Genomic DNA, 21,384 nt, shown 5'->3' with positions numbered 1-21,384 from the left:
TGGGTGAAGGCGAGAGATGATTGGCGCTTATGCTACCACTCATGAGATCGAGGAAAGTGTTTTGGGAGCAGGTGAGTGTGTGGGCAGTTTTGGTGCACAAGACCGGGTATTAGTGATGGATGATTTGAATGCGACGGTCGGTGAATGTGGTAGTTGAGGGCATAATTAGTGCGCAAGGGGTATTCAGTATTGTGAACAGAAAATGTAGAGCTTATGGATTTGTGTATTGAAAAAGACTGGCAATACCTGGTTTAAAGAGATATACAAAAATATACGTATTTCAGAGGGAGAGATGGTGAAAACATTATTAGATTATGTATTGATAGGCGTGCAAGGTACTTTTGGATGCAAATGTGTTGAGAGAAACAGCTGATGGGATGTCTGATCACTAACTTGTGGAGGCGAAGGTGAAGATTTGTAGTTTTCAAAAAAGGAAAGAATGTTTAGAAAAGGGGTGAGAGTGAGCGAGTTTAGAGACTTGTGTGAAGAAATACCAGGAAAAATCGAGTGTAGAATAGCAAAAGGTAAGAGCAAATGTGAGGAATGGGATATAATTAGGGAAGCAGTGATGGCATGTGCAAGAGGCCATGAAAAAGGTGGGAAGTGGGCATATTAGGTAGTGGTGGGATGAAAATGTTAGAGAATAGAGGCGTTTGGACGCTACTTACAAGGAGTGTAAATGACTGGGGGATGTATGAGAGAAAGCGCCGGGAGGTCAAGAGGAAGGTGCAAGGGTTAAAGTGAGGGTGTTCGGGTTGAGAGACAATAAAAAGGTGTTTTGGAAGGTAAATGAGCGAAAGACGAGATAACTGATAATTTCCCCCAAATTTAGAATATTTATGGATGCTGCTGATCTTTTTCTGGTATAAAGTTGTTATGAACTTCCATATTTTCATGAACATAGGAATAGTTTTTGTAAAAATGCCAAAATTCTTCAGGTGTTCCAACTTATAGCAGTAATATGTATCTTGATATAGATCATGTTAATTGCCTGCATGCAGGCCTGTAAAACTCTTTTTAACTCGTATGCAAGGAAATCGCCATATTGTAACTAGGATATTTTTTATTAATTTGCCAAGTATTGACCCTATACATTTGTATCTTGTCTCGCTGTCGACTCTGGGCACATAGAGAACATGCTACAATTGATACTCCTTTTATTGCTGTACTGATGGGTGAAACCAATGAAAGTCTGTATTACTTTTCTAAGTTAATTTTCTTGAATCAAAGTTTCGAGAAATCTGCGTGTATTTAGTAAGTTTTACAGGAACAGCAAAGTATTAAAAGTTTTAGACAATTTGTATAATACCGATTGCGAAGAAGTCTACTGGATCCCTCCTTTTCCAAAGGAGGGATCCAGTAGACCTTACTTGCAGGCGTGAGTTTCATGAGGCGTCAACCTCACTTGTTGTAGCCAAGTTTCCTCACCCATTCTTCTGATCGTTTTCTTTTTTGCTGATCTTTTCACCCTTCTGGTTCCCAAGTCCTACTTCCTGAGGGCCTCAAGGTAAGAGGCGCTCGGCTGACGATGCTGAGGTGTACGACAACACTCACAAGAACAAAGAGAATAGAGAATTTCCTTTTCAATAGTTTGATACAAACAAAAAAAAAAGTCTGCGCAGACCCCATGACCCTTGAGTGTAGCGTACAGGTAACCCTTTTAAGTACGATTTAGAGGGCAAAAAAGAAAAACTTTCTAATTTATAAAAGTATTTTATCACGTTGTAGAATACGTTTTCTCTTTACCGTAAATATCGGAGAAAATATATTTTTGGGGGAAACTTGCCGGTGAAACGTCCCGAAAGAGGATGACTTATGTTGATTGGTTGGTATGGATATTTAGTATGTATGGATCATGCAGTGCCTGAGGATTAACGTGATTCATTTATAGTGCCACTGTATAAAGGCACAGGGGATAAAGGTGTGTTCAAACTACAGAGGCATAAGTTTGCTGGGTATTCTTGGGAGATTGTATGGAAGGGTATTAAGAGGGATGAAGGCATGTACAGAGCATCAAATTGGGAAAGGATAGTGTGGTTTTAGAAGTGGTACAGCATGTGTAGATCAGATGTTTACTGCGAAGAATGTATGTGAGAAATACTTTGAAAAACAGATTTTTTATGTGGCATTTATGGATCTGGAGAAGGCATATGATAGTTGATAAATGCTTTGTGGAAGGTTTTAATATATAGTGTGGGGAGGTAAACTGCTAGCCTTTTTTTTTTTTTATCAAAGGTATAAGGCATGTGTAAAAGTAGGAAGAGAGTGATTGATTCCCAGTGAAGGTCTGTCTGCGGCAGGGGTGTGTAATGTCACAATAGTTTAATTTGTTTATGGATGGGGTGGTTAGGGATATAAATAAGAGTTTTGGAGAGACGGGCGTGTATGCAGTGTGCTGGGGATGAGAGAGCCTGGGAAGTCAATTTCGTTCGTTGATACAGCACTGGCGGTTGATTCAAGTGAGAAACTGCAAAAGTTAGATGGGGTGTAAGTTTGAATAGAGAAAAATTGGAGGAAGTGAAGTGTTTGACATCTGGGAGTGGACTTGGCAGCGAATGGAGCCATGGAAGCGGAAGCGAGTCACAGGGTTGGGGAGGAAGAGAAGATTCTGAGAGCGATGAAGAATGTGTGGAAAGAGAACGTTATCTCGGGAGAGCAAAAAAGGATACGTTTGATGGAACAGTGGTTCCACTAATGTTATATGGTTGCAAGGCATTGGCTGTAGACAGGGTTGTACCTAGAAAGGTTGTTGAAAATGAAATGTTTGAGGACAATGTGGTGTGAGGCGGTTTCATCGAGTAAGTAATAAAGGGGTAAGAGACATGTGTGGTAATAAAAAGTGTGGTTCAGAAAGCAGAAGAGGGCCTACTGAAATGATTGGGACATGTAGAGAGAATGAGTGAGGAAAGATTGACAGAGGATGTATGTGTTAGAGGTGGAGGAAACAAGAAGCTCGAGACCAAATTGGAGGTGGAAGGATGGAATGAAAAAGACTTTGAGCGATCGGCGCCAGAGCATGCAAGAGGATGAGAGTCTTGCACGGGAGAGTGAATTTGAACAATGGATGGAACCAGGGTATGTGAAACGTCTGGGGTTAACCATAGAATCCTCGCCGTGGTGTATATTCATTTTTTTGTCCATTATATGAACTGGTTTTTGGTTGACCGTATGTCTCGTCGCTAAAGACAAATTTCTTTCAGAATGATAGTTTAAATGTAAACGTTGTGCTGATGCGTCTTTAAGGCCGCGAAGATAAACTTCGCCGGACACAGGCTCTGGTCAATGACGTCACATTGTTGTCATACAATTATTGGCCTGTATAGTTCTTGGTCACTTAACTGTAGTGGTTTATTTCATACGTGATTTCGTAAAATGAGTAAGGGCAGCGTCCTGGATAATGGAAGGAATAGGACAGCCAGTATGGTGTCTAATTACTACAGCAGTCACTATGCTTCCCGACAAGCAGGCGGTCCTACTTGTTGGTGTGCGTCTGTTTACTATATAACGTTAAGATGAACGTGCCGGGAACCTACTAAGAAATGTCCCTTCTTATGTGCCACACCACATATAATGCACCAGACCCTTGCTCGGTTAGCAGTACGTACATAATCTGGTACAAGAACGGTAAACATTAGTTGCGCTTACACTCATGGTACTGATCATCATGAAATTCATTTCCATCCCCTTCATCCATATTTTCCACTTTGTGGGATAACCTTACCTCTGAGCACATCAAGCCAAATCAAACGTTTAAGCTTTTGTCATATCATTAGATTCCATGAACATGATCAAGAAATAACATATTTTCAGATGCAGCAGTAAGCGTGATGGAGCCAGTAGCTGTTGCCGGGCTGAGCAGTGGCTTGCTGGCAACTTGTGGTGCTAGAGTCATGACTGCAACACCAGAAAACGTGCAACATACACCAGACTTTACACTGGTACAACAATTTCTTAAGTTTGATGTTCTGTACTTTAGATATCTTGAGAACCTTCTTGACTAATTTCTGGACTTTGGCAACCTGGATGGGATGGTTTAGTCGCTACATGTATATTACAGATTCCCCTAGAGGGCAGCGGTGGCTATAATCATAGTTACGGCCACATTCACTCCCTGGAAGGTCAAATGGGACTGGAAGCAGCATTTGGTATTGAAGATTGTCGCGACCTGGTGGTGAGCAGATGATACACTGTTATTGTTTCGTGAACAAAATATATTGAACGTGTAGCATCATAACTAGATAAGCATTTTTCACGCCATCCTTCCACTAACAATTTAGTCTCCCACTGCTCCTCGTTTCCTCCACCTCTGACACGTATATCCTCTTTGTCAATCTTTCCTCACCCATTCTCTCCATGTGACCAAACCACTTCATTACACCCTCTCCTGCTATCACTCTTGTTACCACACATCTTATCCCATCATTACTTGATCAAACCACCTCACCACATATTGTCCTCAGACATTTCATTTCCAACATGTCCACCCTCCTCCGCACAACCCTATCTATAGCCCATGCCTTGCAACCCTTTAACATTGTTGGAACTAATATTCCTTCAAGCATACCCTTTTTTGCTCTCCGAGATAACGTTCTCGCCTTGAACACATTCTTCAACGCTCCCAGAACCTACGCCTCCACCCTGTGACGCAAACTTCTACAGTTTCTCACCCGAATCGGCCGCCAACGATGTATCATCAGCGAACAACTGACTCTCTTCCTAAGCCCTCTCATCCACAACAGACTGCATACTTGCCCCTCTCCAAAACTCTTGGATTCACCACCCCATCCATAAACAAATTGAACAACCATGGAGACACCACGCACCCCTGCCGCAAACCGACATTCACTAGGAACCAATCTTTTTCCCCTCTTCCTACTCGTATACATGGCTTACATCCTTGGTAAAAACTTTTCACTGCTTCTAGCAATTTAACTCCAACGCCATATACTCTCTACCTTTCGCAAAGCATCTCTATCAGCTGTCATATGCCTTCTCCAGATCCATAAATGCTACATACAAATCCCTCTGCTTTTCTAAGTATTTCTCTCATACATTCTTCAAAGCAAACACCTGATCCACACATCCTCTACCTCTTCTGAAACCACACTGCTCTCCCCCAATCTGATGCTCTGTACATGCCTTTACCCTCTCGATCAATACCCTCCCATATGATTTCCCAGGAATACTCTACAACCTTGTACATCTGTAATTTCAACACTATCCTTTATCCCCTTTGCCTTTGTACAATGGCACTATGTATGCATTCCGCCAGTCCTCAGGCACTTCACCATGAACCATTCATACGTTGAATATCCTTACCAACCACTTCAACAACTCGGTCTACCCCGTTTTTTGATAAATTCCACTGCAGTATCATCCAAACCCGCCGACTTTCATCTTCCGCAAAGCTTTCACTACCTCTTCTGTTTACCAAATCATTCCCCCTGACACTCGTACTTCGCACACCACCTCGACCAAAACACCCTATATTTGCAACTGTATCAAACATTCAACAAGCCTTCAAATTACCCGTTCTCACTTCATTACTTGTTACCTCATTATCCCCCTTCACCGATGTTCCCATTTATCTCGTCTTGGGCACTTTATTTGCATCCTTCCGAAACGTCTTTTTATTCTCCCTAAAATCTAATGACACTCCCACCCAAACTCTCATTTGTCACCTTTTTCACCTCTTGTACCTTTCTTTTATAATTTCCGTTATTTGTACTCCTTCCTTGCAAAAATTGTCCAAACGCGGCTCTCTTCCTTCACTAACAATCTTACTTCATCCCACCACTCGCTACCCTTTCTGATCTGCCCACCTCCCACGCTTCTCATGCCACAAGCATCTTTTGCGCAAGCCATCACCGATTTCCTAAACTCATCCCATTCCTCCCCTCCCCCATACGTCATTTGCTCTCAACTTTTGCCATTCTCCATTCAATTTCTCCTGGTGCTTCCTCACACAAGTCTCCTTTTCAAGCGCACTTACTTTCGCCACTCTTCACCCCAACGTTCTCTTTTATGAAAACCTCTATAAATCTTCGCTTCCACCAGATAATGATCAGACATCCCTCCAGTTGCACCTCTCAGCACATTAACATCCAAAACTTTCACGCTCCTATCAATTAACACTTAATCCAATAACGCGCTCTAGCTATCTCTCCTACTTACATACGCATACTTATGTATATCTCTATTTCTAAAACGGATATTCCGAATCACCAGTCATTTTTCAGCACGCAAATCTAGAAGCTCTTCGCCATTTGCGACACTGAACATCCCATCTACACCAGTTATTCCCTCGACTGCTGCGTAACTCGCCATTGCATTCAAATCTCGCATCAATATAACCCGGTCTCGTGCATCAAAGCTGCTAACACTCGCTCGGCTGCTCCCAAAACACTTGCCTCGTGATCTTTCTTATGACCAGGTGCATAGGCACCAATAATCGCCCATATCTCTCCATCCACTTTGTTGTACCCATATCATTCTAGTTTACTTTCTTGCACTCTATCACATACTCTCACAACTCCTGCTTCAGTAGTGTTACTCCTTCCTTTCCTCTTACCAACCCCCGACTTTACTCCCAAGACATTCCCAAACCACTCTTCCCCTATACCCTTCAGCTCGTTTCACTCCGGGTCAAAACATCCAGGTTCTTTTCCTGAAACGTACTACCTATTTCTCCTTTATATCATACTATTTATCATTTACCGCGATAGCAAGGTAGCATTAAGAACAGAGGATCGAGCCTTTGATGGAATATCCTCACTTTGCCCCTTTTTCTATTCCTTTTGGAAAATTGATTTATATATATATATATATATATATATATATATATATATATATATATATATATATATATATATATATATAATGAACACTGATGCAAGCGTAAGTATTTTCTTGCTATCGATATGAGAGTATAAAGTCTACCCAGGGAATTAAATCTTGTCAAAATGTTCGAAATTTCGCCGTATGTATATGAACGCAGTTAAGTGTCTATGTACTGGAAAATTTTTAAATGCCATAATCAAAACAGAATTTGCCCGGTTTTTTTAAGCAATGGAGAGAGGCCGTCGACACTTGGGGATGTTAAAATTGCATGAGAAATATCTAGGAACCAAGTTTTTCTGTGAATATAGGAATAGTCACATAACGGGCTGACGTTGTAACAAGCTGCAGACAGCTAATTTACCCGTATCGAGAACATCCTACCGTAAATTCAAATGCTCTAGGCGCTGTTGTATTCTTCCCGGCCATTTCACCTATCGAGTTTATCGTTTTGCAAAATCTTGTTACTCTGAAAGTTTTGGTGTTAGATTTGATGCAATAATAGGACTCTCGTTATTCAATTCTGAACAGTAATGTCGTGGGCGTGTTCATGGTCAGCAATTAATTCTTATTAGGTTACACATGACCCACCTTGTTGGTAACGAGCTTTGTTAGGTTACACATGACCCACCTTGTTGGTAACGAGCTTTGTTAGGTTACACATGACCCACCTTGTTGGTAACGACCTTTGTTAGGTTACACATGACCCACCTTGTTGGTAACGAGCTTTGGAAAGACACCAAAATGGTAACGTAGGTCAGCTCCAGAAAGATGCCGTAGCATTCTAAAGATTTATACATAACGGTAAATTTATTTTGGTTTTACGTAAAGATTTTTTTAATTCTTTTGACCTTTATAAAATTTCTTCATGAATAGCCTATCATTTTAGCAAACTTGTATTTTGCATTTCAGAGTTTCAGGCTAAAGGACAACAGACTGTGTTTAGCAGTTTTAGACTACAGTGCTAGTTCAACTGTGGTGTGTGGAAATGTGTCGTCTGGATTCCAGCTCATGAATTACTTAGGAACAAAACGAGCAGTGAAGGTATGGCTTTTGAATTTGTGCAGCGTTTCTATATGATGTAAACAGACGAAGAATGGCCATCAACTCGTATGCACATACATGTATACATAAACGCCCATATCCGCACATATACATATCAACATGTACACATATATACACATGTACATATTCATACTTGATTGCCTTCATCCATTCCTGGCACTATCCCGCCCCACGGGAAACTGCATCGCTACCCCCCGTTTCAGCGAGGCAGCGCAAGGAAAGCGGACAAAGAGGCCACATTCGTTCACACAGTCTGTCGTATACAATGCAACAAAACCACAGCTCCACATCCAGGCCCCACAGACCTTTCCATTACTTACTCAGGAGTTTCACATGACCTGGTTCAATCCATTGACAGCACGTCGACCCCGGTATACCACATCGTTCCATTTCACTCTATCTCTTTCATTCCTCTCGCCCTCCTGTATGTTTAGGCTTCAATCATTCTAAATCTTTCACTCCATCCTTCGACCCCTAATTTGGTCTCCCGCTTCTTTGTTTCTTCCAACCCTAACACGTACATCCTCTTTATCAATCTTTCCTCATTCATTCTTTCCACATGTCCAAACCATTTCAACACATCCTCTTCTGCTTTCTCAACTACAATCTTTTTAATTCCACACATCTACCCTTTCATTACTTAATCAAACCACCTCACGCCACATATTGTCCTCAAACATTTCATTTCCGACACATCCACCCTCATCCGTACAACTCTGTGTGGCCCATGCCTCGCAACCATATGTTGGCACTACTATTCCTTCAAGCATGCCCATTTTTGCTTTCCGAGATAACGTTCCCTCCTTCCAAGCATTACACTCGTCGCTCCCAAAACCTCCCTCTCCCACCCTGTGATTCTCTTCCGCTTCCATGGTTCCACTCGCTGATGATACCACTCTCAGATATCTAGAACACCACTTTTTCTAATTTTTCTCCAAACTTTCATCCCAGTTTACTTGTTCAACCCTTCTGAACCTAATAACATTGCTCTTTATTCACATTTACTCTCGACTTTTGCACATCTACGAACTGTAACCAACTTCTGCAGTTTCTCGCTATAACATTGGCGAACAATTGACTTACCAGGCCCTCTCATCCACAACAGACTGCATTCTCTCCCTTCTCCAAAACTTGCATTTACCTCCCTAACCACCCATCCATAAACAAATTAAACAACCACGGGGACAACGCACCCTCGTCGCAGACCTACCTTTCCTGGGAACAAATCATTTTCCTTTTTCTACCCGTGCACATGACTTACTTTGCGTAAAAACTATACACTGCTTCTGATAGCTTACCTCCCACAAAGCATCTCTATCAACCCTATCATATGCTTTCTCCAGATCCATTAATGCTACATGCAAATCTTTTTCTCCAGGTATTTCTCGCGCATTCTTCAAGGCAAACTCCTGATCCACACATCCTCTACTACTACTGAAACCACACTGCTCCTCCCCACTTTGATGCAGTGTACATGCCTTTACCCTCTCTATCAATACCCTCCCTTATGATTTCCCAGGAAGACTCTACAAACTTATGCCTCTTTAGTTTGAACACTCCTTTATCTCCTTTGTCTTGGTACAATGGCACTATGCATTGAATTCCGCCAGTCCTCTGGCACTTCACCATGATCCATACATACACTGAATATCCTTGCAACCAATCAACAACAGTTACCCCTTTTCTTAAGATTCAACAGCAATACCATTCAAACCCGCCGCCTTAACGAATTTCATCTTCCGTAAAGCTTTCACCATCTCTTTCCTAACCAAACCATTCTCCCTGACCCTCTCATTCGCACGCCACCCCTACCAAAACACCCTACATATGCCGCTCTTATCAAACATATTTGACGTGCCTTCTAAATATTCGCTCCATCTCCTCATTTCATCACTACATAGTACTTGCCCCCTTCACCGATGTTCCCATTTGCTCTGTCGTCTTGACGCACGTTGTTTATCTCGTCCAAAACCTTTTTATTCTCTCTGAAGTTTAATACTCTCACTCTAGCACTCGTTTGACCTATTGTTGAACATTTGCACCTTCCTCTTGACCTCCTGCCGCTTTCTTTTATACATCTCCCAGTCATTTGTACTCCTTCCTCGTAAGTATCGTCTAAACGCATCCCTTTTCTTTCACAAACTTCATCCCACCACTCTCTACCCTTTCTAATATGACCACCTCCCACCTTTCTCGTGCCACGTGCATCTTTTGCGAAAGCCATCACTGCTTCCATAAATACTTTCCATTCCTCCCTCACTCCCCTCATGTCATTTCTCACCTTCTGCCATTCTACAGTGTTTCTTGGTACTTCCTCACACAAGTGTCCTTTCAAAGCTCGCTCACTCTCGCCACTCTCTTCCCAAAATTCTCTCTTTTGAAAACTTCGTCTTCGCCTCCACAAGATGATTATCAGACGTCCCTCTCGGCACATTGACATCCAAAAGTCTTTTGCGCGCCTATCAGTTAACATGTAATCCAATAACGCCCTTTGACCATCTCTCCCACTCGAATACGTATACTTAAGTATATCTCTTTTTAAACCACTTATTACCAGTCACCAGTCTTTTTATAATCTTCACGAAGATCCACAAGCTCTTAACCATTTCCAATCGCAACACTGAATACCCAATGTACACCAATTATATCCCCAACTGCCACATTATTCACCTTTGCATTTAAATCGTCCATCACTAATACCCGGTCTCGTGCATGAGAGCTGCTGACACACTCGCTCGGCTGCTACCAAGACGCTTTCCTCATGATATTTCTTCTCATGACCAGATGGATAGGCACCAATAATCGCCCATCTCTCTAAATCCATTTTCTTTTACCCACATCAATATAGAATTTACTTTCTTGCACTCTATCACTCCCACAACTACTGCTTCAGGAGCAGTGCTACTCCTTCCTTCGATCTTGTCCTCTTCGCCAACTCCTGAATTTAAATCCAAGACTTTAACAAACCATCTTCCCCTTTACCCTTGAGCTTCGTTTCACTTGGAGCAAAAACATCCAGATTCCTTTCTTCAAACATGTTGCATATCTCTCCTTTATCTTGGATACATCCACACACACTGACATCTCATTCTGAGCCTTTCTTCAAACATGTTGTACATCTCTCCTTTATCTTGGATACATCCACACACACTGACATCTCATTCTGAGCCTTTCTTCAAACATGTTGTATATCTCTCCTTTATCTTGGATACATCCACACACACTGACATCTCATTCTGAGCCTCTTCTTCAAACATGTTGTACATCTCTCCTTTATCTTGGATACATCCACACACACTGACATCTCATTCTGAGCCTTTCTTCAAACATGTTGTACATCTCTCCTTTATCTTGGATACATCCACACACACTGACATCTCATTCTGAGCCTTTCTTCAAACATGTTGTACATCTCTCCTTTATCTTGGATACATCCACACACACTGACATCTCATTCTGAGCCTTTCGAGGAGGATGAACACTCCCCACTTGACTACTACTGTTTCCCCTTTTAGAAATTGAAATACAAAGATGAGTATTTCCAGCCCCCCGCTCCCGCCCCCTTTAGTCGCCTTCTACGACACGCGAGAAATACGTGGGAAGTATTGCCTATCGCCGGGATCGTTGATACGATATGAAATTCTGCTGTTCCATTTCAGGGAGCATGGATGAACTTCAGGCGTGAAACTTATCTCTTGGTGGCAGAGGAAGAAAGCGACTTTGAGCCAGGTTACCTAAAGCTGTTCGAACATAATGATATAACAGATGGAATGCAGTTGGTAGGTTTGTCAAAATCTGTACATTCTTACAGATGAACAAGCATTCGTATGGATAATTTAAATTGTTCCTGTTATAAAACCTTTCTTTGAATAATGTAATATATGAAAATTTTGTCGGTATCGAAAACTTGGCATTTACAGGTAAGGGTTCTGGAGGTTCCTGGTGCCTCTCATGTGGATGTGATTGTCAAAGATTCTCTGGCAGTGGTTGTAACCACAAGTCGTGCGAATCTGTTATGCAATTCAACAATATCGGTTTTTCATATAAGAGTCGGAGAATATCACATTGAAATCCAGGACCGACAGGTAAGTAGAAAAATAGATTAGTATTTGTATACAAATTTGAGAGGTTAAGTAAAGGATATTACATGTACTTCATACTCTATAAATATCAAATTGAATACAGTACTGAAAAAGAACATTATTTTGTCGTGCAAATTTTCATTGGCTTTTGCTATAGAGGTTAAAACATTTTAATAGTTGGATTCAACGAGCGTTTACATGAGAATGAAACACGCACGTATAGCTGCATTGTTGTTGAGATGACATATCTAAGACATGGATGTGGAGAAGGAAAAGTGATGATTATATAGAGATAAATGTTAGGACGAATGACGAGGAGAAGTGGCGAAACTGAAAACAAAATACAGGAATGTTTTGTGCACAAGGAAAATTGTTTATGTACGAGGGATGTATTTGTGCTAGCAGACGATCTCTATTGGTGGTTTTCGTCTCTTGGAATTTGTCGGTTATTTTTTTTCAATTCCGTATGATATCCACATTGGCAATCTCCAATCGTACACAATTCTTATACTGTAAAAGTACTTTACATGTATTCTGACAAGTTTCCTGCTTAATTTCATGTTATGGACGCTGGTTATTGTCCTTTCATCTTTCCACGAAACGGGTGTTCATCAAAGTGGTTTAGAAACCTTTCAGAAGCTGTGATCGTTATCTCTCATTTCTTCCGTGGTGGACAAATGAAATCTTTCAGATTTTCCTTGCGACTCTAATCTTTGTTTATCTTTGAACGTTTTGTCCAGTCTGTTTTCTTATGTGCGGTGGTCAAACTTTGAGAAGCATATTCAAATTTTGGCTTTGCGTAATTTATAAAACTCATGAATATTTTCGTATACAATAGTTTTGATGCAAATCTAATTATCAGACAATTTACCTCTGGAACTGTTCCCTGGAAGTTCGACTTTGGAGATGATTCTGATCAGTTGCTCGCGTACACATTCCTGCATGTTCTTTCAAACACTATGATATTCATATTTAGGACCTTGTCTTTGCCATCGTCAGGACCTACGAGAACGGCAAGAATGATTGTTTTGAGTGGTATAATTTTGATATGAAATTGATTGGAAATTAGTCTCACCCTAATGGGGTGAGAATCGGTTTTAGATGAAGTGAAAAGTTCAGAGAAATATCTATGAATGTTGATGATACCATATAAAATCTTTCTCACTGCACCGGTGTTCTCACTTGAACTCTAAAATTTTACAGGTGATAGAAGTGTATGAAGCTTTCCATAGTAGTTTGTCTCTGCTGCCAACGAAGCAAATTGCACTTTTTGTACAGACGAGAAGAACCGTTCAGGTGTACTACATTCAAGATAAGGAGTTTGTATTTACCAGAGAGGTAAGATTACAATATTTTGTAGAACTTTTCATTCTAACTGCAAAGTTAGCTTTTACTGTGTGAAAGGTATGAGAAAGGACTTTAGAAAATTAGATGAATAATAACCAAATTGATTAAATAGCTACTTAATCATTGTGAAAGTTCTGGTAAAGCACTGTAGAAAATTGAATTATATCGAAATTGACTACATTGCAACTTTATTAATATGAAAGTTGTGGGAGAGGACTGCAGAAAATTAGTTATCCAAATTTACTATAACTTCATAAGTGAAAATAACTTTGTATACGAGAATTTTCTTCTTGCCCTACAGGTAAGAACTACTCCATCCCTGTGTCCATTTTCTTTCCCATTCTTGCATGGCAATCCCAAGACTTTGATGATACCTTATGCTGGTCTCGGTTGGCTGGACCTCCATTATCCTGAGGAAAATCTAGAGCTCGTACCTTCTACTATGTACAAAGCTGTATACAGAACTACCTCCACTGTACCTTTGTACTAACGGACTAGCTAATGTATGTAATGTAAGAATATTCAGTCACATCCTTGTTTGATTATCTTTACTAATCATTTTTAGAATGTGGGTTACAACATGGGTGCTCATATAACTAGGAAAATGTTATAAAAAGGAACACGAAAGAAAACAAAGAGACGACACTAACTTTTCGTGGATGTTTGTGAAAGATGAGGAAACTGATGATCACATCCCTGCAAGGTTGACGTACATTTACGTACACAGCAGCAAAATGAAATCCTGTGTAGTTGAAGCCATATGTTTGTAAAGTCAAACAAATTTATTGTTTTCCCTCCAACAATTTGGTAAACATTCCATCCATTAATGATACCCTGTTAAAGAAAAACTTAGTCAAAACATGATGACCTTGAATGCTTGAATAATATCTCGTAATGACATTTTTTGTTTTTTGAGCAAAAAAAAAAAAAAAAAAAAAATCGTCCAGACTGTTTTCATATATTTCTCGGTCTGGAAATGTCTGTAGATCCCCACTAATATTGCTTAAGATTTATTTGAAACTGGTGGTGACAAACTGTTACCCAAGGACACGGTAGATTTCAGACTTGATCATCTACTTTTTGCCTAAATCTGAATGCCATCCTATGAAGTATACGGTTTGTAAATAGAATACATATCACATACAGTGCTCACATCGTAGAACTTTGCACAAAGATATTCAAATTCATTTGCAACGCATGAATCAACTGTATCAATACAAAGTTACCATTGTAGATATCATTTTGTAGATATCATTTTGTTGATATCATTTTTCATGTTTGTGTCGTTTGCATATACAGTACCTACCATTGATAGTCATTGTCCCAAAACTGATCCCTGTAGCACCCCACTTGTCACATGAAACTATTCTGGGGACTGACGATTAATCATCCATAATATAGTCTGTCAATTTACAAATCGCGTAAGAACCCCATCTATATTATGTAACATTTGTTTAATATTAGATGAACGGTATTAAAACTTCTTAAATCTTAGAGTATGAATTCTTCCCTTTCATGTTCATTACGTCATGAAGCACAGCTGCAGCATATTATCCATGGTTATGTCTTGAATGATTTGCATTCTTGTTAAATGAACGTTTTACGATCATGGACGATAATTTCATGGCTGAGACTTTCCTTCATTAAACATCTGCAAATTTACAGAAGTTTCACCATAGCAAGTGAAGCTTCGAAAAGAACGGCCGAGAGCGTTGGGACTGGATGAAGGCAGCAATTATGAATATGTATATGTGTGTGTCTCTGTATGCATACGCTGAAATGTATAGGTATGTATATGTAGGTGTGGGCGTTTGTGTATGTAGGTGGGTTGGGCCATTCTCTCGTCTTTCATTGCGCTACCTCGCAAACGCGTTAAACTGCGACATTCTAAAGAGCACAGGCGTTAGTTTGTCTTGTAAAGCAATTTTCTAGTCTCCCTTTTTGAATATATATATACATATATATTTAATTCATTTTATCTATCATACTTTGTCGCTGTCTTCCGTGTTAGCGAGGTAGCGCAAGGAAACGGACGAAAGAATGGCCCAACCCACCCACATACACATGTATATACATACACGTCCACACACGCACACATACATATCTATGCATCTCAACGTATACATATATATACACAGACATGTACATGATTCATACTGTCTGCCCTTATTCATTCTCTTCGCCACCCCGCCGCACATGAAATGACAAGCCCCTCCTCCCCGCATGTGCGCGAGGTAGCACTAGGAAAAGACAACAAGGGCCACATTAGTTCACACTGTCTCTAGCTGTCATGTATAATGCACCGAAACCACAGCTCCCTTTCCACATCCAGGCCCCAAAATACTTTCCATGGTTTATTCCAGACGCTTCACATGCCCTGGTTCAATCCATTGACAGCACGTCGACCCCGGTATACCACATCGCTCCAATTCACACTATTCCTTGCACACCTTTCACCCTCCTGCTTGTTCGGGCCCCGATCACTCTTAAATCTTTTTCACTCCATTTTTCCACCTCCAATTTGGGCTCTTCTCCTCGTTCTCTCCACCTCTGACACACACGTCCTCTTTGTCAATCTTTCCTCGCGTATTCTCTCCATGTGACCAAACCATTTCAAAACACCCTCTTCTGCTCTCTCAACCACACTTTTTATTGCCACACATCTCTTGCCCTTTCATTACTTACTCGATCAAACTACATCACACCACATATTGTCCTCCAGCATCTCATTTCCAACACATCCACCCTCCTCCTCACAACTCTATCTATAGCCCTCGCCTCTCAACCATATACCATTGTTGGAACCACTATTCCTTCAAACATACCCATTTTTGCTTTCCGAGATGATTTCCTCGCCCTCCACACATTTTTGAACTTTCGCCCCCCTCCCCCTACCCTGTGACTCGCTTCCGCTGCCAAATCCACTCCCAGATATCTATCTTTTCACTTCCAGTTTTTCTCCATTCAAACTTTTTCCTCCCGATTGACTTGTCCCTCAACCTTACTGCACCTAATAATCTTGCTCTTATTCACATTTACTCTCGGCTGTCTTCTTGCACACACTTTACCAAATTGTCACCAGCTTCTGCAGTTTCTCGCCTGAATCGGCCACCAGCGCTGTATCATCGGCGAACAGCTACTGACTCTCTTCCCAAGCTCTTATCCACAACAGACTACATACTTCCCCTCTCTCCAAAACTCTTGCATTCACCTCCCTAACAACCCATCCATAAACTAAACAACCATGGAGACATCACGCACCCCTGCCGCAAACCGACATTCACTGAGAACAAATAACTTTCCTCTCTTCGTACTCGTACACATGCTTTCCATCCTCGGTAAAAACTTTTCACTGCTTCTAACAACTTCCTCCCACACCATATATTCTTAATACCTTCCACAGAGCATCTCTATCATATGCCTTCTCCAGATCCATAAATGCTACAAACAAATCCATTTGCTCTTCTAAGTATTTCTCACATACATTCTTCAAAGCAAACACCTGATCCACACATCCTCTACCACTTCTGAAACCACACTGCTCTTCCCCAATCTGATGCTCTGTACATGACTTCACCCTCTCAATCAATACCCTCCCATATAATTTACCAGGAATACTCAACAAACTTATACCTCTGTAATTTGAGCACTCACTCTTATCCCCTTTGCCTTTGCACAATGGCACTATGCACGCATTCCGCCAATCCTCAGGCACCTCACTATGAATCATACATACATTGAATATCCTTACCAGCCAGTCAACACAGTCGCCCCCTTTTTTTTTTTTTTTTTTTTTTTTTTTTTTTTTTTTTTTTCGATAAATTCCACTGCAATACCATCCAAACCTGCTGCCTTGCCGGCTTTCATCTTCCGCAAAGCTTTTGCTACCTCTTCTCTGTTTACCAAATCATTCTCCCTAAAACTCTCACTTCGCACACCATCTCGACCAAAACACCCTATATCTGCCACTCTATCATCTAACACATTCAACAAACCTTCAAAATACTCACTCCATCTCCTCCTCCACATCACCACTACTTATCACCTCCCTTTTAGCCCCCTTCATCGATGTTCACATTTCTTCTCTTGTCTTACGCACTTTACCTTCTTCCAAAGAATCTTTTTATTCTCCCTAAAATTTGATGATACTCTCGCCCAACTCTCGTTTGCCCTCTTTTTCACATCTTGCACCTTTCTCTTGACCTCCTGCCTCTGTTATACATCTACCTGTCATTTCCATTTTTTCCCTGCAAATATCATCCAAATGCTTCTCCTCTCTTTCACTAATCTATCTTATTTCATCCCACCACTCGCTACCCTTTCTAAACTGCCCACCTCCCACGCTTCTCATGCCACAAGCATCTTTTGCGCAAGCCATCACTGCTTCCCTAGATGCATCCCATTCCTCCCCCACTCCCCTTACGTCCTTTGCTCTCACGTTTTAACATTCTGCACACACACTCCTGCTATTTCCTCGCACAAGTCTCCTTCCCAAGCTCACTTACTCTCACCAGTCTCTTCACCCCAACATTCTCTTCTTTTCTGAAAACCTCTACAAATCTTCATCTTCGCCTCCACAGGATAATGATCAGATAGGCGTAATGCGTTGATACTAGTACTTCTTTCGGATCGCTTGTTATTCCATGAAAAGGTGTCCATCACAAAGATGATGTCCTCTTCTTCCTCTCTGGTCTCTCCTCGTGTATCCATCACGATGTTTTCTTCCTCTCTGGTCTCTCCTCGTGTATCCATCACGATGTTTTCTTCCTCTCTGGTCTCTCCTCGTGTATCCATCACGATGTTTTCTTCCTCTCTGGTCCCTCGTGTATCCATCACGAAGATGGTGTGGAAAAAATATCTAAATGATTTTTAAGCACAATGTGAAGTTGACTAATGGACACTTTGGGTATGTACCCCATGCCGAGAAAATGAATCTATGACTACATCGTTGGCTCTGGAAATCATCGGGAGACAGACGTAGTGTCTGTAGTCTTAACATCTGAAGACGATAGTTCAAATTCTTTGTTTGGTAGTTATAACTTGAGGTTGACGGCCTTAATGAGCCTGGCAGATGATGAGTCTAAAGACCTAATTGAATTGTTTACTGTATTTCTTCAACAGTCAGAGGCAGGAACAAAAGTATGCCTCATCTGTGGCTAAGTTAAGATGAGAATTACAAAAGCATCGCAAGAGATCAGTAAGCTTAAGGTTGCTTTTCTTTTACATGTGATCAAGTAATTCCAAAGAATGCATAGACTCGTTATCTCCTCACTATAGTTTGTTCCTACTGCAGATCAAATATTACAGTAACTGTAAAGGTACATACCTTGAAATCCCAGTTAGATTATCTATGAAACTGAGTCATGATAGAAACTGCAGAATAAGACACTTCATTTATTACTCTGTGACTATAAGACCTTCATAATTTGACCATTAGAAACTATACAAGACATTCATACAACACTGGAGACCATACAAGATGGTATCAGTCTATTAAATGCCATACGAGAGGGTCATGTCGATGGAGACCCTACATTTAGATCGCACATGACTGCGTTAGTCTCGCTATATATATATATATATATATATATATATATATATATATGAGCTATCTTCTCACAAACGGCCATTAAACTTGTCTGACGTATTTCACAGTCTCTACAAATATACGTTTTGTAGACATTGGTTGAATATTCATCCCCAAAGAAGGGAGCCAAAATTGATTATTAGCAGAAAAAAGTCTCATTCATCTGACCTTCTATTTATAATGTCAAGTATATTCTATTTGAAAAATATTTGTATATGAAATGCAGTAATGTTTGGAGTAATAATTTCATGCTCCAACTTTTTTAGAAAAGAAATTCTCTTAAGAAAATAGATGATAAAAAAAAATTGCCATTCCATAAATAGAATTATTTGAAAATTTGGATATCAATCTTTGATAACAGAAAAAGAAAAAATATCTGACAAAAATGGTTACCCACTGAAATAAGCAGAGAACGAAAATTCAAATTTTTCTCTATATTTGTCTACTAACATGTTAATCTATAATGAACCTGCAAATGGTAGGTCAGGCAATTATTTTTTCTTTTTTTTGGTCGTGGCTATTCTTATCACACTGCCGATTTGATTTTCAATACGGTGTTGTATCCAACAATTTGGCTTTACAGTAATTGTGAACTTAATTTCTGTCTCCTATACGTTTGTCTTTACTGTCTATGACTACTGTGTGTGTGTGTGTGTGTGTGTTCCTCAATCTATTGTATATTCATAGATGTAAACAAATTAGTCACGCCATATACAAAAGTAGAGAACGAAGAAGCTGTAGAGGTAAACCTACGGTAAATCAAACCGATAATGAAAATGCTCTCGATTTTCATTATGCATGTGTGAAATGTTTGTGCGTGTGTGTTTGTAAACCCATGAATCTTAACTATTATCCTGAGACAATTTTCGATTTGGCCAAGGTTATGCGACTCCACTCAAATGTGTGTGTATGTAATATGGGTGACTTCGCCAAGATAAAGAATCATGAAACAGGCAATTGTCAAGTATAGCACATTCTGTATTCCGTAACTGGCACAGGGCTGCCCATGTGTAGTTGGCTCTTTTAGGTACATGTGTTCGTTACACAGAATGTGACGTATGCAAGAATATAAGTTTATGTATAATATTTATCAAAACCAGGAAGGTAGAGTAACTAAGGGGACCATGATTACTGATTACAGTAAAACAGGCATTCAAATTCTTTCAGAATATGCATCAATGTGGCTTCATTACCCTATAGTTGGAGACTCTTGGTTCACAGCCACATTATATATGAGGGAATGGCAGCAACCACAAATACAGTATAATTTCTTTATGAAAAATGAAAATATACACTCCAACCTCAACATGCTCGGCTCTTGGTGCTATGCAACAGTACTAGACCCCTCCTATCCAAATTACTCTATAACTAACTGGTAACCCTCAATTAGAAATAAATAGCTGGCCTTCCTCACAACTTACCAACTCGGTTGTAAATTCCAATCATCCAGACATGCACACATCAAGCTACACTCCCCAAACAAGAACGACTTGCACTCTCACGTCTTTGATCTGGACGTCACCCATTAGTACAATACTACAGTTTTACACATCACAACACCCTTCATGTCCATTAAACTTTCAATTTCCCTCTTTATTTTGAATGCCTTCAAGCCACTCGATTGGCCTCTGGCACCCCCAGAGGGGATTTAACGTAAACCTTGAATTTATCTCTCATTTTGGATGCCGCTTTTCCCTTGTAATGGCCTTTGGCGCCGCCAAAGTAGATTTAAAGTAAACCCTCAATTTCTCTCTCTAATTTTGGATGCCTCCACGCCACTCTATTGGCCTTTAGCATCCCCAAAGGAGCATTAAGGTAGCCCTTCCATTTGTCTCTTTGCCCATGGATACCGCTATGTCCCTGTAATTGCCTTTGGCGCCGCCTAAGGGAATTTAGATTATACCTTTAACTTCTTATTTTTGGATGCCGCCATGCCACTCAATTGGACTTTGGCAACCCCAAAGAGTCTTTTAGGAAAACTTTCAGTTTTCATCTTTCCCTTTGGATGCCGCTATTCCCCTGTAATGGCCTTTGGCGACGCCAAAAGGGATTTGAATTAAGCCTTCAATTTCCGTCCATATTTTTGGATGCCTTCAAGCCACTCTACTGGCCTTTGGCAACCCCAAAAGGGCATTAAAATAAACCTTCCATTTGTCTCTTTGCCTTTGGATGCCGCTATGCCCCTTTAATGGGCTTTGCCACCGCCAAAGGGGATTTATATTAAACCTATATATCGACTTGTACATTTACTTACGTTTTATTTATATGCCATCGACATATAAATTAAGTTATAACGTTTAAGAAGTTTGGATACGTTACTATATATATATATATATATATATATATATATATATATATATATATATATATATATATATATATATATATATCGACTTGTACATTTACTTACATTTCATTTACATGCCATCGACATAAACATAGAAAATGGTAGAAATTTGTCATTGT

At 40.3% G+C, this 21,384-nt stretch overlaps 1 protein-coding gene across 1 annotated transcript in view; it reads left to right on the top strand.

Moving 5' to 3' along the window:
* LOC139759721 (uncharacterized) overlaps positions 1-14,825 on the top strand; it is a 49,202-nt gene extending 34,377 nt beyond the window's left edge. The window contains exons 39-45 of the mRNA XM_071682116.1: positions 3,811-3,938; positions 4,058-4,171; positions 7,750-7,881; positions 11,562-11,681; positions 11,823-11,987; positions 13,188-13,322; positions 13,633-14,825. Coding sequence (XP_071538217.1) covers positions 3,811-3,938; positions 4,058-4,171; positions 7,750-7,881; positions 11,562-11,681; positions 11,823-11,987; positions 13,188-13,322; positions 13,633-13,821 — 983 coding nt within the window. The 3' untranslated portion in view covers positions 13,822-14,825. The remainder of the gene's footprint in view (positions 1-3,810; positions 3,939-4,057; positions 4,172-7,749; positions 7,882-11,561; positions 11,682-11,822; positions 11,988-13,187; positions 13,323-13,632) is intronic.
* Positions 14,826-21,384: the final 6,559 nt, after the last annotated feature.

This window comes from Panulirus ornatus, chromosome 34 (assembly GCF_036320965.1).
Source record: "Panulirus ornatus isolate Po-2019 chromosome 34, ASM3632096v1, whole genome shotgun sequence".
In the NCBI taxonomy this organism is placed as follows: Eukaryota; Metazoa; Arthropoda; class Malacostraca; order Decapoda; family Palinuridae; genus Panulirus; species Panulirus ornatus.
This window is presented reverse-complemented; position numbering and strand designations above follow the sequence as displayed.